Source organism: Cervus elaphus, chromosome 8 (assembly GCF_910594005.1).
Source record: "Cervus elaphus chromosome 8, mCerEla1.1, whole genome shotgun sequence".
NCBI lineage: Eukaryota > Metazoa > Chordata > Mammalia > Artiodactyla > Cervidae > Cervus > Cervus elaphus.
The window spans coordinates 42,437,700-42,453,406 of NC_057822.1; the positions used below are offsets into that span (position 1 = coordinate 42,437,700).

The 15,707-nt window shown below is 37.4% G+C and overlaps 1 protein-coding gene across 5 annotated transcripts in view; it reads left to right on the plus strand.

Moving 5' to 3' along the window:
- The window catches only part of RAPH1 (Ras association (RalGDS/AF-6) and pleckstrin homology domains 1), a 99,493-nt gene that overhangs the window by 34,096 nt on the left and 49,690 nt on the right, over positions 1-15,707 (plus strand). For all 5 annotated transcript variants that reach the window (XM_043910313.1, XM_043910309.1, XM_043910311.1 and 2 more), the window contains exons 2-4: positions 5,095-5,214; positions 9,289-9,394; positions 10,179-10,684. In XM_043910313.1, coding sequence (XP_043766248.1) covers positions 5,095-5,214; positions 9,289-9,394; positions 10,179-10,684 — 732 coding nt within the window. The remainder of the gene's footprint in view (positions 1-5,094; positions 5,215-9,288; positions 9,395-10,178; positions 10,685-15,707) is intronic.

Sequence of the window (15,707 nt, forward strand, 5' to 3'; positions counted from 1 at the left end):
GCAAGAGTTACATCTTACACAGTTGGGGGCACTCCTTGAACCTGGAAGTCTTCACAGCTCCCCTTCTCTGGTGCCTGTTTTTCTTTAGAATTATTTATCAAATTAAAGCAGCATAGGTGGTGTTTTCAAAACTATTTTTGTGTTAGACCTATTGAAACCTAACTGGACATAAAGAACTGAAATTCTAAATAATTCTGAGAAGAAACTTGGAACTTGCTTCTTCCATGGAGGAGGAGTAATTGGGTTGTGTTACGTTACTTAGGAGATTCTGATGCTGCTTAGCTTCTTTATGGTCTTCGGGAGTACTTACTTAGATTGTTCTGCCTTTAACCAAATTGTGGTCATGCAAAACTGCATTACTTTTGTCTGGGAAGTCCTCCCAGTAGTTATGACACACTCTTGCAGTTCTCAGTCTTTTGTGGGTATAAGCAAAGCCCTGGGGGAATTGTTAAAAATGTTCCACTCTTGGAAATTACTAGTCAGTAGACCTTTGGCAGGCCATTTAAAAGCTGACTTTAAGAAGAAGCACCCTAGGTAATTTTCATGCAGGGCATCAGCAGACCACAACTGGAAAAACATCGCTGTGTGGCATCAAGTCCAAACTCTGATATGGCTTATAATGTTGCCCCGCCTGCTCTCCAGCCCCATTTTCCATGGGTCTACAGCACACATCCTATGCTCCAGAAATGCTAAGCCATTTAGAATTTAAAGATAAATTAGATAGAAGTTAGTCTTGAGAGAAAGTACAACTTATACAAGTCACATACTTGGAGTGGCAAGAAAAATACATGGTATGTAGCCAGGGTGCCACTCCCAAGTATGTGACTGGTGTAAGTTGTACTTCTATCAAGACTAATTCCTATCTAATTTCTCTTTAAACTCTAAATTTCTCTCTAAATTGTCTCTAAACTTCTCTCTAATGTCCAGAGTGGCCTTCTAATGGTCTTCCCCTTTTCTAATAACTCTTATACAGGTACTGTGTTCTCTGACTACTGTTTCTCCCCTTTCCCCCTTCATGTCTGTGTTTAGTTCTTCCCACTTGCCTTCTGGAGGGAGAAAAAAAAAAAATAGGCTTGGCTTTCAAGGTCCTGTATGACCTGGTCCTTCCTTAGTCCTTGACTTTTAAATCTCAGGACTCTTCCCCCTTGTTTTATTTGATGGTCTCACGAAAACAGACCTTCTTCTTTGCTCTTTATAATTTGCCCTACCTGGAATATGTTTATTCAAATCCTTAAGCTCTATTCTAAGCCCACCTTCTTGATAAAGATCATCATTCCATCTTGCAGTGAGGAAATCGAATAGTAAACTAAAATGTCTTCCAAGAGTAAGGTTAATAGGGAAATTATGCTTGAATAATTAACTTCATGGAAAACTTGGTGGGAATAACATAATATTGTTCATACTAAAGCATACTAAATGGATAGATTCATTATGTTTAGTGGAGCCTTACTATGTGTATTACACATTTTAACCTTTAGTAATGGAAGCACAGTTATTCACTGTTATCTGTGAAATGAAAGCAACTTAGCATATAAACTATGATGGATCATTCCCCCTTATTCCTGTTTTTACTTCATGAATAAAATAAACTAGTTTAAAATATAGTTAAATTATTATTAGCTTTAACCTGTTATTTTCTGTAACAGACATATGGTTTTGAAATAATACTCAGGCTAACTAAACTTTCTAATGCCTGAGTCCTAATTTCCTAATTTTTTTGCCAGTTGGATGTTTGCCAGGCATCTCTCAGTCTGTCTTCAAAACAGAATCCACACCTTTCCTTCCCTCAACCTGCTCCAAGGAACGCCGGCGGGCAGGACAGTGATGCTGGAGGAGAGAGGAGGAAGAGCGGTCAGTGAGGTCCCCGAAGGCCAGGACCGCTCGGGGCCTTCTGGGCTTGTAGCAGCTTGAGTTGTGTTCTGTGTGTAGTACGTCTGCGCTTTGGAAGAGTAACCCTTTTCCTTTGTGACTGGGTACATTTGTTCTTTAAGGACATAGTTTCCATCAGATGTAATGGAGCAGGGAATTTGAGTGAAACTTTAATGTTCCTCCTAAAGTACCTAATTTAATAGAGTAATAGTATTTGTTCTAGTATGTATTATAGTTTCCTTGGGCCTATTTCCACATCATTAAGGAAAAACATCACATTAGAAGCTATCCATTTAAATCCTAATCATTTTTAAAACAAAATTTATGAGTTCTCTTTGCTTTTTTTTTTTTAATTTCCCTTTTTCTTTGGAGGGAGAGTTGAATGTTGTATAATTTAATTTGCATTTTCTTTTCTCATCATTTCTAGTGGGGGCATCATGTTGGGAAAATTCAGGTTTGGAATTGTGATTTATTTGGAGACAGGATTGATACATCACAAAGAATGAATCGCCTTACCAGATTTGCTGACTTTGGACAGTGCAGAGCCTGTAAACTTTCTGGGGGCTCCTGACTGGGTGTGTATAGTAAACAGAAACAATTCCGTCTTGGGGATAGAAGAATAAAGATTAACATCACTTGGAGAGTGCTGTTTTAGAGTATAGATCCTTTAAGAAATGCAGTAGGACCTAAATTTTTATGGAGAAGTCTCTGAATAAAATGTAAAGTTCATTTAGATAAAATAACCTATGTGGTGACAGAAATTCAAGAAAAGGACAAAATTGGCAAAAGTTACATAAATGGTAAAAGTCTAATTGTTATTTCAAATTTTTCATTTATTTCATGATTCTGACTTGTTCCTTAAGTCATATGTTCCTTGAGTCAATAGTTGTCTAGATAAAAACAAAACTATTAAAATATTTAAAGAAAAATTTTAAAATCCAAATAATTACTGGGTTTGAATAATAAGAAAAAACTCACAAACACACCAAACTTTGGTGTGAAGTCTGTAATTCTGTTTGGATCCATGATAATTTAAAATACTCATATTCATTTTGAACTGTTTTGTGTTTGCACCATAAAATTATATTCCTGATGTTTTATTTTTCCAGTGTAGTATCTTCCTTTTGGACATTTGCAGTGTGTGCTCAGAGGGAAGTGCAAGCATAAGTATTATATTAAAGCAGAATTCCTCCTAGAATATCTTTGCTTCTGGGTTATTCCAGTGTGTTTAGGTTTGACGATTAGGGAGGAAAAGGAAGTTGACTGTTACATTTCCAGTTCTGTTGCTTGTTGGCCCTCATAAGGAAAACCGAGTATTACTGCTCTTTGCTGTTCTCAAACTAGCATTATTTGAATAATTAAGCCAGCCTGATCAGATGAGCTTTTTCTTTGTACTTTTTTGTTTTTCATAAGTAGCTAACTTAATGAAATATAATAACAGGTTTCTATTGAGATTGATCTGTAAATAATTCAACACTAAATAAAAACCTTAGAAATAGTATTAATACAAGTGAACTATAAAAACCAAATATCTTTAAGAGCCACAAGTATGCATTTGAAAATTAGTTGATTCATTTTCCATTTGTCAAGGTAGAATGCCCTGAAATATACATTGTTACAGTAGTGAAATTAAGAAATGAGAATTTCTTAATTAGTTAAGTGGGATATCTGATTTTGAACCTCATTAGAGCTAATCAGTTTTGATTTTGCAACAGTATTTGCTTGACCATTTCTATAAAATTTTATATAATAAAATCAGGTTTAAAGTTTAACTTCATGGCACCTAATCAGATAGTTAAATTCCTTATGTATCTCATAACTACATATAAGGATCACAGAGGTAATTTTGTTGATTGATGCTTTGGAAGTATAAGATGTATACAAATTCTTATTCTAGATTAAGGATATCTTTACTCTGAAAAATTGTTCAAGGTAGCTGACAGGTTGTATTCTGAATATTGCCCAGAACCACTGGAACAAAATGTGTGTCTTCGTAAGTGTGAGTCAAGAGTATGGCATGTACAATGAAGATATTCATTATGCCCCTAGGAAAGTTAATAGGTATTACTCCAAATAGAAGGAAAAGATACTGTGGTCAAGTAAATTTGGGATATGTTGATTTAAGCAAAGCTTAAGTGTTACTGAAGATTTCTTAGAGCCTTTAATAATGAAATATTTTATATTAATCAGATTAATCTTACTTAAAGAACTAAGTATCTGGTCAGTCATTGATCTTACTTGTTTTATATAACTTTTCCTCCCTTCACAAAATAGAAATTTCCTCCCTTCACAAAATATGCAAATTCCACATCAGATACCATTTTATTAATGGGAAAAAAGAAAATATCTCTTCTTTCAGGGAACTTAAACATGAAAAGTCACCACATGTAAGAAATTTTGTATATGAATTTAATGTTTTCAATTCTAGCTTTCTGAAGTTTTCTATTTGAGTTTTAGTTCCTTGAATTTTTCAGGGACTGATAGGTAAGTAAGTAAAAGACAAATGGTTAGAAAGGAAGGATAAGATAGAAGGAAGAACAAATTCAACAAACTGAACTATTAATAGATTCAAGATTTTGCATTGTCTTTTCTCTGAAATGCTTTTTGGATGAGATATATACTTATTTGAATGGATTTTTACAGAATAAGTAAGATAATAACTTATTAAAGTCTTATTTCTGTGCTATTTGGTGTGTTGCAGGATCTCTTAGTGGAGAGAACTGTACTCCTATAATATCCTCCGATTAATGGGAGTGGTTTATGATTTAAAAATCATTACTTCTGATTCAGTTCAGTCGCTTAGTCGTGTCCAACTCTTTGCGACCCCATGAACTGCAACACGCCAGGCCTTCCTGAACATCACCAACTCCTGGAGTCCACCCACACCCATGTCCATTGAGTCGGTGATGCCATCCAACCATCTCATCCTCTGTCATCCCCTTCTCCTCCTGCCCTCAATCTGTCCCAGCATCAGGGTCTTTTCAAATGAGTCAGCTCTTCGCATCAGGTAGCCAAAGTATTATCTGATAATTTGTTTTCCTAAAAATTTGAGACTTAATCACTCATTTCTATTCACTTGTCAACCTTATCTCCATTTATGACTTCCAGTTTCCTTTTATAATATAGTCTTTGGTTTTCAAGGTTTGAATATATATCAGAACATAAACTGCATGATTTTTCAAGTTTATCGTATAATTGTTCATTGTACACATATCTGTATTTCAGATGGAGCAGCTGTCGGATGAAGAAATTGACCATGGTGCTGAAGAAGACAGTGACAAGGAAGATCAGGACCTAGACAAAATGTTTGGGGCCTGGCTGGGGGAGCTAGACAAACTCACTCAGGTTAGAAACAGTGCTTGAAAAACTGGTTGAGAATTTTAAGTCATCACTGTGTGTTCAGATTTTACTGTGTAGATCTCAGGATATGAACATAGGTTATGTTTTAAAATACTGCTATAAAGAGAAAATGTCTAAAACATTAACAAGTAAATGAATAGTAACTCTAGGAACACAAGATTCTCTCTTCTGTGGTTATTTTAAGGAGTTTTGTGTTGTTTTTTTTTTAATGCTTTTGACAGAAGTTCTGTGTATCTAGAGGGATTTCTAAAATCTGTTTTATAAATTGAATTGCTGGCTAAAAAGCTTTAAAGCCTAAAATGTAAAAATCTAAATTTTAGCAAATCCTATTTAGTAACTTAGTGGATATGAACACATTTTACAGTATAAATGGTATTGTCACATGCAGATATTTTCTATTACATGATCCCAGAATACTGACAAAGTTTCATCCCTGGCTGCATTTTAAAACAGTGGCAAAGTTTTTTCATTTTCTTTTATTGGATCTTTGTTTTTGTTTTTTAAAGAATTATTTTGTCCTCTAAACAGGGTCGCTTTTTAGAATAAAAGCATATACTATTACTACCCTGGTTAATACATTATATTCAATATATATGAAGATAGTTAAGTTTGTTAAAACAACTTTAACTTTATGGCGGGTTTCCCAGGTGGCTCAGTGGTAGAGAATCCATCTGACAATGCAGGATGCACAGGAGATGCGGCAGGAGATGTGGGTTTGATCTCTGAGTCGGGAAGATCCCTGGAGTGAAAAATGGCAGCCTGCTCCAGTACTCTTGCCTGGAAAACCCCACGGACAGAGGAGCCTGGCAGGCTGTAGTCCACAGGGTCACAAAGTCAGCATGAATGAGCATGCACACGACTTTACAACAGTAAAAACGTTAGAACAAGACTTATTTCATTCACCGTTAACTGACATCTCTGGGAAGAACTTTTGTTTAAATTACTTAAGTACGAAATTCGTTAACCAGTAGAAGAGTAGATGGTAAGGTGGAAACTTAAAGTACTAGTTTGTTTCTGTATCTCTTTCCATATCATTCTGGAATTGAAACCGAGAAACTGTTCATGTAATTCTTACTAGATCATTTTGAAAAGCAGACATGTTTGTGACCATAACCTGTTAATGATGAGTTTTGAGAAGAACACTTTCACTCTTACTAGGGCTGCGCTGGTAGCTCAGCTGGTAAAGAATCCTCCTGCAATGCAGGACATCCCAGTTCGATTCCTGGGTCAGGAAGATCCCCTGGAGAAGGGATAGGTCACCCACTCCAGTATTCTTGGGCTTCCCTGGTGGCTCACATGGTAAGAGAATCCGCCTGCAATACTGGAGACCTGGGTTCGATCCCTGTGTCGGGAAGATCCCCCAGAGGAGGGCATGGCCACCCACTCCAGTGTTCTTGCCTGGAGAAGCCCCATGGACAGAGGAGCCTGGCGGGCTACAGTCCATGGGGTTGCAAAGAGTCGGACACAGCTGACGACTAAGCACAACCAGCACAGCATGGGATTTCATAAGGTCATTCTCTTCATCTCCAATCAGGAGAAATCGCAACGTTGGTGCTGATAAAGCTCTTTTCTTATGTAGTTACCAAACCATTTTAGTTTAATTCTTAATTTTTCCTTAAAAAGAAGTGATTTTGGCTTAGAGATGATGACTAGGCTCTGCAGTTCTGTGCTGAGGAAGTAAAGTAGAGGAAATAGCAAATAATAATGAAAGAAGAAAGTATGTGAGAGCCAGCTGTCGTGTGTGGGGTTTCCATTTTTTTTTGTTTGTTTTTGGCTATGCTGCACAACTGGCAGGATCTCAGTTCCCTGACCAGGGGTTGAACCTGGGCCACAGCAGTGAAAGCCTGGAATCCTAACACTAGGCACCCAGGGAGCTCCCAGGGGTTTCCTTGACTGTGTGTTTTATTGTCCATCCTTGGGGAGAGGCCAAAAAAGAGGAAAGACAGGCAGGTATAAGCCTAGACACTCTAGGTGGAGTAGACTTGATGCTACTCCACTGTAGGTAACATTTCTACTGAATACAGGAAAATCTTATGTATATTTGTATAAACCTTCTGTATATTTTAAATTCCCTTACATACACATGTAAGAGCCATTCATCAAAAAAGTTGGGTACTAAATTAATGCTTTGACCTTCCTTTTTTATGTATGAAGCTGTCTTACAGAGAAAACAGGGTAAAACTGTTGGAGAATACCGCTCACTGCTATGCGGGCGTGCTAAGTCACTCAGTCCTGTCCGACTCTTTGCAACCCCATGAACTTTAGCCTGCCAGGCTCCTCTGTCCATGGAATTCTCCAGGAAGAATACTTGAGTGGGTTGCCATTTCCTCCTCCAGGGTATCTTCCTGACCCAGGGATCGAACCTGTGTCTCTTACATCTCCTACATTGTCTTTGTCAGGCAGGTTCTTTACCACTAGTGCCACCTGGGAAGCCCCGTCCCTCACTGCTAGTAAGTTACTTTTTAACACTTGCGAAATTTTCAAACAATATTTTACTAAGTTAGTGGCTAAAACTTCAGAATTGATTATTTTAGTTCGCCACAGTCATCCATGCACCTGTATCATACAATGTTAATTAATGGATTTTCAACTTTATATTAAATTATTTTTAAATTTCTAGTGGTTGTTGAATCTTCTGAAATTGTTTGTAAAATTTTGCATGTATTTGCATTTTTCTGCAAGAAGTTGCATGGCTTTTATCACATTCTCAATGACATCCACTCCCAACCCAATTCCACCACCACCACCCCACCACCACCAAAAAAAATAAAAAAGGTTAAAAAAACCCACTCCACTAGAGTACCCATTTCTTGGCATCAAGGAATATTTCCTATCATTTCCCTTTCTGCTCCAGCTCCATGGACACAGCAGATAATTATAATAAGTATTTGTTTATTTGAACTGATAAATAGATTGATTTTTAATATGTCCTAAATTATCCTCAGATTTTACTGAAAACATTATCTACCTATCAGTCTTCATTTCCACTGAGAGAAGGAGAATTAGGCCTTAACTTGTAGTGGAAAAATTAGGTTTGAGGTTAAAGAAGAATTTCCTAGCTATTTCATTAAACTTTGAAAGAAAGCACTGAACAGTTGTGGATCTCCTTCAGATGATAGCTTTAAAATCTGGATAGACACTATCTAAATGGATTCAGTTAAAACAAATGAATAAAAAAGATAGCACTCTATCTAATTCTGTGATTCTACAAAAAGATTGTTCAACATTCTTTTTTCTTTGAAATCTGATAATTAGAGAAATTAAAAATTTGAAAGACTAATCCTGATATTTGCATATTTAGTTAAAAAGACACTAAATAACTACTGACCCTTTCCCTGAATTTCTTTGTTGTAACCACCTTATTTTCCTTATTGTAGAAAGGTTAGAGAGGGAAAAAAAGGGTCATTTAAAGAGGTGGTGAGTTAACTTACATAACACCCTACCCTAAAGTGCAGAATATAATTGTAGACTTAGGACAGGCAGTATAGCTGGGTTGTAGTTTACACTCACCTTGATAGAACATGAAAAGAACAGGATATTCCATCATTGTTTAAAGTTATAGCCACTTTCTGTTAAGATCGTGGCTCTCATAATTTTGAGTCCAGAATTGTGCCTTATCTTCGGGGTGTTTCATTCTAAGAATGAGGCTAAGTTGTACCAAAAACAAATTCCTTTGAGGAAAGAGATAACAAAATTCTCTACATTATTCCCTTTTATTTCTTATCCTCACATCCCATATTCATGTACCTACCTTTTTGTATAGTGAATTTATGTAAAATGAGCTCAGCCACTATACTTGTTGTGTTTGGGAAGATATTTACTCTGAACTATGACTGTGTCAAGTGCCTTAAGTAAGCATATATCTAAAAATGGAAAAAACTATAACCAAAATGATGTGAAAACCAGTTATGCTTTTCCTCAAGGCTGATACTTAGAAGAACTTTGATTTTATTAACTATTTTATGACAGTTCACTTAATCATAGAATAAACTTTATTCATCTTTTATTACAATTGAGACCTGAATTTAATATGACTCATTAAACTTTCTTTTTAAAAAGAGTTTGGATTCTGACAAGCCCACGGAACCAGTAAAAAGATCTCCTCTTCGCCAGGAGACAAACATGGCCAATTTTTCTTATCGCTTCTCCATATACAACTTGAATGGTAAGATGTAATTGAAAATGAAATATAAAATATGTTAAGTTATATAATATGGAAATAATACAGCAACAATTCCAAATAGCTCAATATAAAAACTATATATGCATAACAACTGAGTCAAATATTTCTTGATTTGTGCATTTTATTACTAATTCAGATAATCAGAGAAAAAACTAACTGGAATATAACTAAAATAGTTTCCTAGTTATTAGTAATTGGCAAAGTATATCCTCACATGGAATCCTACAACAAACTTAATTGTGTTATTATATTTGCAGTGGGATAAAGTCCAGTGAAATTACTTGTTATTAATTAAAAGATCAGCCCTTCTGGCCTTTATTTAATGAACTATACCTAGTGGAGCTGACATTTCAATCTGTGATTTTTTTAGGTCTTAACATTTTTCTTTTTATGCCCTCTGATCTTTAGGTATTAACAGCTCTACCAGGGCTATGGTCATGTTGACACTTAGAGCCTCTGGTGAAAAATTGCATGGGGGATGTGGTTAATAGAACAGTACAAAACTTTTCTATTTTTTTATCTTTCAACTCATAATTTTATTCTCTTTTGATTACCACAGATCTTAAAAGATGGGCTCTTTGCTTGTGAAATTTTCTCTTGGAGTTTAAAATGGACAAAAAACTGTTAGAACTGTGGTATTTGATAGGCTTTATGCCCAAATGGGTGATTTTTTTTTTTTTTTTTTTTGCTTTTCCTCTTGCATTCATTGACTGATTTATAGTAGAATGTGTAAATTCTAATTCATTGTGTTCTGGAAACATTGCAGAAGCTCTGAATCAGGGAGAAACTGTGGATCTGGATGCCCTAATGGCCGATCTTTGCTCAATAGAGCAGGAACTCAGCAGTATCGGTGCTGGAAATACCAAGCGTCAAGTCGCAGAAACAAAGGCCTCTCAGAAACTACCCGCTAGCCGACATACATCAAAACATGGCACCTTGAAAGGACTGTCTTCTTCATCCAACAGGATAACTAAACCATCTCATGCCAACTACTCCCTGGATGACATCACCGCACAGTTAGAACAGGCCTCCTTGAGCATGGATGAGGCTGCCCAGCAGTCTGTACCAGAAGATACTAAACCCTTAGTAACTAGCCAGCACAGGAGAACAGCGTCGGCGGGCACAGTGAGCGATGCTGAAGTGCGCTCCATTAGTAACTCCTCTCGTTCAAGCATCACTTCTGCAACCTCCAGCATGGACTCTTTGGATATTGATAAAGTAGCACGCCCTCAAGAACTGGATTTGACACATCAGGGGCAGCCAATTACTGAGGTAAGTGGATGAAACTTTCTTCCCTATCACTTCAGTATTAAGGAGGCAATGGTATTTTTTCAATCCTGTTCTAATAAATTTTCTCGTTTTTTTCCTACACTTAAAATTTATCAGAAATACCTCTGAGCTAAGTTTTAAAATCAGACTATAGAAAGAATGTATTACCAGATACAGCAGTGTCACAAAGATGATTAAGGAAAAATTTAGTTTCTTTGGTTTTAGTCTTACGACTATTTGAAGTCCTTATATTAATGTCAGTTGTATCATATGATTAAAAAGCTTGAAATGTGATTTATATTTGATATTTTACTAAGTTATAATAGCTATTAAGCTGATAATTGCTTTTTAATATGTTTATTATAAAATGGCCACTTGAAAAAATGGTTCATATCCCCATTATAGTTCTCCTAGATTATAAGTTCTCAGCGTTTACTCCATTTTAGTAGCAAAGAGTGGATGTAGTGTGGTGGAAAGAACCACTGGACTTGGAATCAGAAAACTTGGTTCCAAGTGTCTCACTACCCACTGGGTCCTAAATAAGTTATTCAGTCTTTGTGAATCTCAGTTTCTCATAAGTAAAGTCAAACTAATAGTACATAGTCTGCCTTCTACATACTGTGGTTCAGAGTGTCAAAAGTGATATAATAGACATGAACAGATTTTAAAAGATGAAGTTTTTCTGATATGATGGAGGTGAAGATAAGGAATGGATTTGGGATGAAATAAGTTTAGCAAAAGCTGAGCTTGATGAAGGAGAATTTTTAAAATTGAGTTTTGTTCATCAAGGAGAAAGCTATTTTGTTATAAGGTAGCAGCAAGAAAAAAGAAAACGGATGGGGCAGAATAAAACCAGCCTTCTGTTCAGTTTATACCTACAGTGCTCTTCTAATAGAGTAAAATAATTTATATTAATCAGTACTAAGTTAAAATCTTACAAAACATTGTTTAAGGACTTACAGAGAATTCAAAGTTTGTATCTGTTACATTGGTTTAATTTAGTTGGTCAATTTCTATCAGTCAGTAACTCTTGGTACCCACTCATGTACCTGGCTTCACTCTGGGCATTATAGAGCACAAAAGAAGCATGAATCATGGTAATTTAAAGATAAATTTGAGTTTTGTTGCTTGTAAAGGAAGTTAGCAAGTTATATCAAAGAATAAACTTTTGTTTATTTAATGAAACTTTCCTAAATGGTTTGTATTCTGTAGAAAACTGCTTTCTCCATTGTGAAACCTGGGCATTATCTTTAGCACCAGCTCCTTAGCATGTATCACTTACATCTTTTAGACTTACCTGTTGGGATATGAGTAATATTTTATTAGAGATATGCTTTCTTGTTTATTCTGTGTTTTGTATGTACTTTCTTTTCAATTATATTATTTTGAGTTGGGTCAAGAGGCATGAGGACAGGTTATGCACTAATTAAGAATCTTGGTGTATGTGTTTGCATCTGTAAGATACATTTATTATAAAAGTTCCTTCAGAAAAAGCACACTCATTATAAGTAACAGTTGAAGAGCAAATAAAATAAAAAGTGAAGTCTCCTAGCAAACACTTCACATGGTATCTAGTGACATCCATGGGCAAGGATGCCAGTGTACAATGATATAATATTTTAAGATAAGACCTTAATGTAAAGTTTTGTGAGTAAGCCAGGAAAAAACAAGGAAAGGAGGTAAAGTCTTTTCCATCAGCCTGTTTTTTTGCCTTGCCAAGATGGGTAGTAAAGTGGTTTAACAAATCTGGAACTTGTTTCAGTATACTTTTTTTTCGGATCTAGTCTGTTCTGATTCAAGCCAAGAAAACTGACGGAGGCTTACTAGATCCCAAACCTGTGTATTAAATTGCCACCAGACTCAAATACAGTTTTTAAAAAAATACTTTAGTTTTGCATGCATGAAGTTAAAGAGTCATAAAGTTGTAAAGAGACTTGTTACCAAGAAAAAAAGAAAACTCTGCTACACATGCTACATGCATGCTGTATTCTGCTCCCAGGGATAAGTGCTTTCTACTCTTTTAGCTGATTCTTAGTGTATTTACCTATCATTAAATCTACAGTTATGTTGCTGTAGTTTGATTTTTTTTTTTTTCCCTTCAGTTGTTTGTGTTACTTACTGACTTCTCACTCCGGAAAATGAGGATATAGCTAATTAGGATATAGCGCTCCGTAGACAGTTCCTCTCTTTTCTCCCCTCTCCTCCCAATTTATTTTGGTTGGTAACTATTCAGTGTTTATATTATCATGACCTGTATACTTGCAGTTCACTACTAAACTGTATATACTTACATTACATTTCCTTTTGGGGACATTACATTTTGTTTTTCCTGGAATTAATTCTTTAAAATTTAAAATAATTTTTTGTATGTTTATTACTATTTCGACTCCAAACTTTCTCCCAGCTGATTGAATCTTTTACTTGGTTTGAATAAAATTGGTGTTTGTTAATTTCATCTTAAAATTCCTTTTTGTCTTTTGAAGTCTTTATTCTAGTATCATTCATTTTTTCTCTCAGGTGGATAAGCTTCTCCAGGGGAGATTCTTCCAGTCCCCTGCGTGGAAGGCATGTACTTTGTTGTCAGGGCTTTACAGCCCATTGGGAAAGAAGGCATGGGATATGGAATGGTCCTCCACACGACCTTCCATTTAATCGTTCTAGGTCAGGGTTTCTCACCCATCCTCACTATTGGCGTTCTGGGCCAGATAATTCCTTGCTGTGGGGAGCTGTCCTGTGCGTTTGTAGAATGTTGAGCGGCGTCCCCAGTATCTCTCCGCCAGGTGTCAGAACTGCGTGTGCTGTGCTGTGTTTGGTCGCTCAGTTGTGTCCGACTCTTTGCAACCCCATGGACTGTAGCCTGCCCGGTCCCTTTGTCCATGGGGATTCTCCAGGCGAGAATACTGGAGTGGGTTGCCATGCCCTCCTCCAGGGGGTCTTCCCACTCCAGGATCAAACCCAGGTCTCCCGCATTGCAGGCAAATGGATGCTTTACCTTCTGAGCCACCAGGGAAGCCTGCCATAATAACTGCATACATCCCTCAAATTGTAAAGTCTCCAGACATTGGTACATATTCCCTGGAGGCAAAATTGCCCCCATTTGAGAATCACTGTGTTAAGTAGAAAGGTTTAACAATAGCAGATCTGAGCCTTTTTTTTTCCCATGGGAAATAACCTTGGATTTTCCTTTTCCTGGCATCCTTTTACTAAAAACTTGATTAATAAATATAGAATGTATCCAAGTAATATTGTTTATTGTAAACTGACCCTGATTGGTGATTGCATATGGGCCAGGGAGACTGAGTGAACTGTAGAAGCCTGTGAGAAGACACTGTACTTGGTCATGGTGTGCAGTAGGTGACTGTTCTAAGTGAGCACGAACATACGCCTCCAGCGACTCTGGAATCTCCACACACTGGCCGTCAAGATGCACGACTGCTTCCTGTGGAGTGTGAGATTTCCCCAGGCCAGGGTGATGTCTGTGCCTGTTCAGATGACCTCTTTCTCTTACAATGGTGGGTCCACTAAGGCCCCTGGTGGGTTGTGTAAATCCCTTCTGAAGATGGCATGTCGCATGCTAGCACATTGTCTTTCTGCAGAGCTAAGTGAACCTGGTGCCAAGCTGTGGTCTCTTGGTCCTATGAGTGAATATCAGTCTGAACCTGAGACCGCTGCTGGTGGCAGGAAAGATCTGGGAATTAACTGCTTTCTTAAATATGCTCTCAGCCAGTCCTGCTTTTCGTCACACCTTCACTTCCTCTGCTTCTGCTTTGAGGTTACAGAATGTAAATTGGGGTGCTTCTCTGCTTTTCTCCAGTTTGGGCTTAGCATTCAGCTTTCCTGGGGCATGCTGAGTTGTGTACACTCAACCAGATGCTTCTAGCTTCTAGATTTTTGTCATGTCTTCTCATGAGTTTGTCTTTAACGCAGTAGCAACAACAAAATCCTTTTTCTTTGTTTCAGTGGGATTTATGGAAGGACTGGAACTGCCTCACTGGCCATTCACAGGCTCCTCCTGTCTACAGTCGCTTAACCTTGGGGTGCCCCAGGGTGCAGGCATCAGACTGCCTTTCTCTCTGTCTACTTCTCTGGCCATCTTATACACTGACAGCCCCCCAGTTTTAATCCCCATCTCTTTTATTTAAGGTACACTAACCCCCCTTCCATCCTAATCCCTCTAAAACAATGGTTCTCAACTAGAACCTGTTTTGTCCCCCAGGAGACACTCAGAAATGTCTGGAGACATTTTTGATCGTCAGTGATAGAAGGGTGGTACTGATGTCTGGTAAGTAGAGGCCAGGGGTGATGCTAAAATCCTACAGTAGGACAGCCCCCACAGCAAAGATTATCTGACCCAAAATACCGTCAAGGCAGAGAAGCCATGTTCAAAAGTCAGTCAGCATCTCTCACTCACTGTCAGAAATACGGCAGTAACACCGTGTTGTTTGAAGCTGTCTGTTGACAGTTTCTGATAAAGATCAAGAAAGTACCAGCATTAACTCATCTTTAGATTCAAGGGAATACAGGTTTCTTTAGCCAGTGTGTCTCCCTGAACTCCAGGCTCACGCATCCTCTTTCTAATCAACACCTCTATTTGGTCATCGGAAAGGTAACTCAGATTTAACTGGTCTAAAACTGAAGTCCTGATCTTTTCTCCCAGACTTACTCCTCCCACAGTCTTCTCCATCTCAGTTAACGGCTATTATGTCCTTCCGGTTCATCAGCAAAACCCTTGGAATCTTTATCTCCTTCTCTTTTATTCCCCATCCTCCTTCCAATCCAGCAGCCAATTTTGTTGCCCTAACTTCAGAATATATCCAGACTTAATCACTTCCCACCACCTTCACTGCCATCAAGCCAACATAGTCTTGAGATGTATTAGCCTCACAACTAGTCTTCTGTGTTCACCGTTCCTTTAACAGTCTGTTATCCCCATGGCAGCCCTGAGTGGTCCTATTAAAGGTAAGTCAGATCTTGCCCCTTCTGTTTTCAAACCCAAAGGCTTTGTATCTTCCCTGTTTTCAAACCC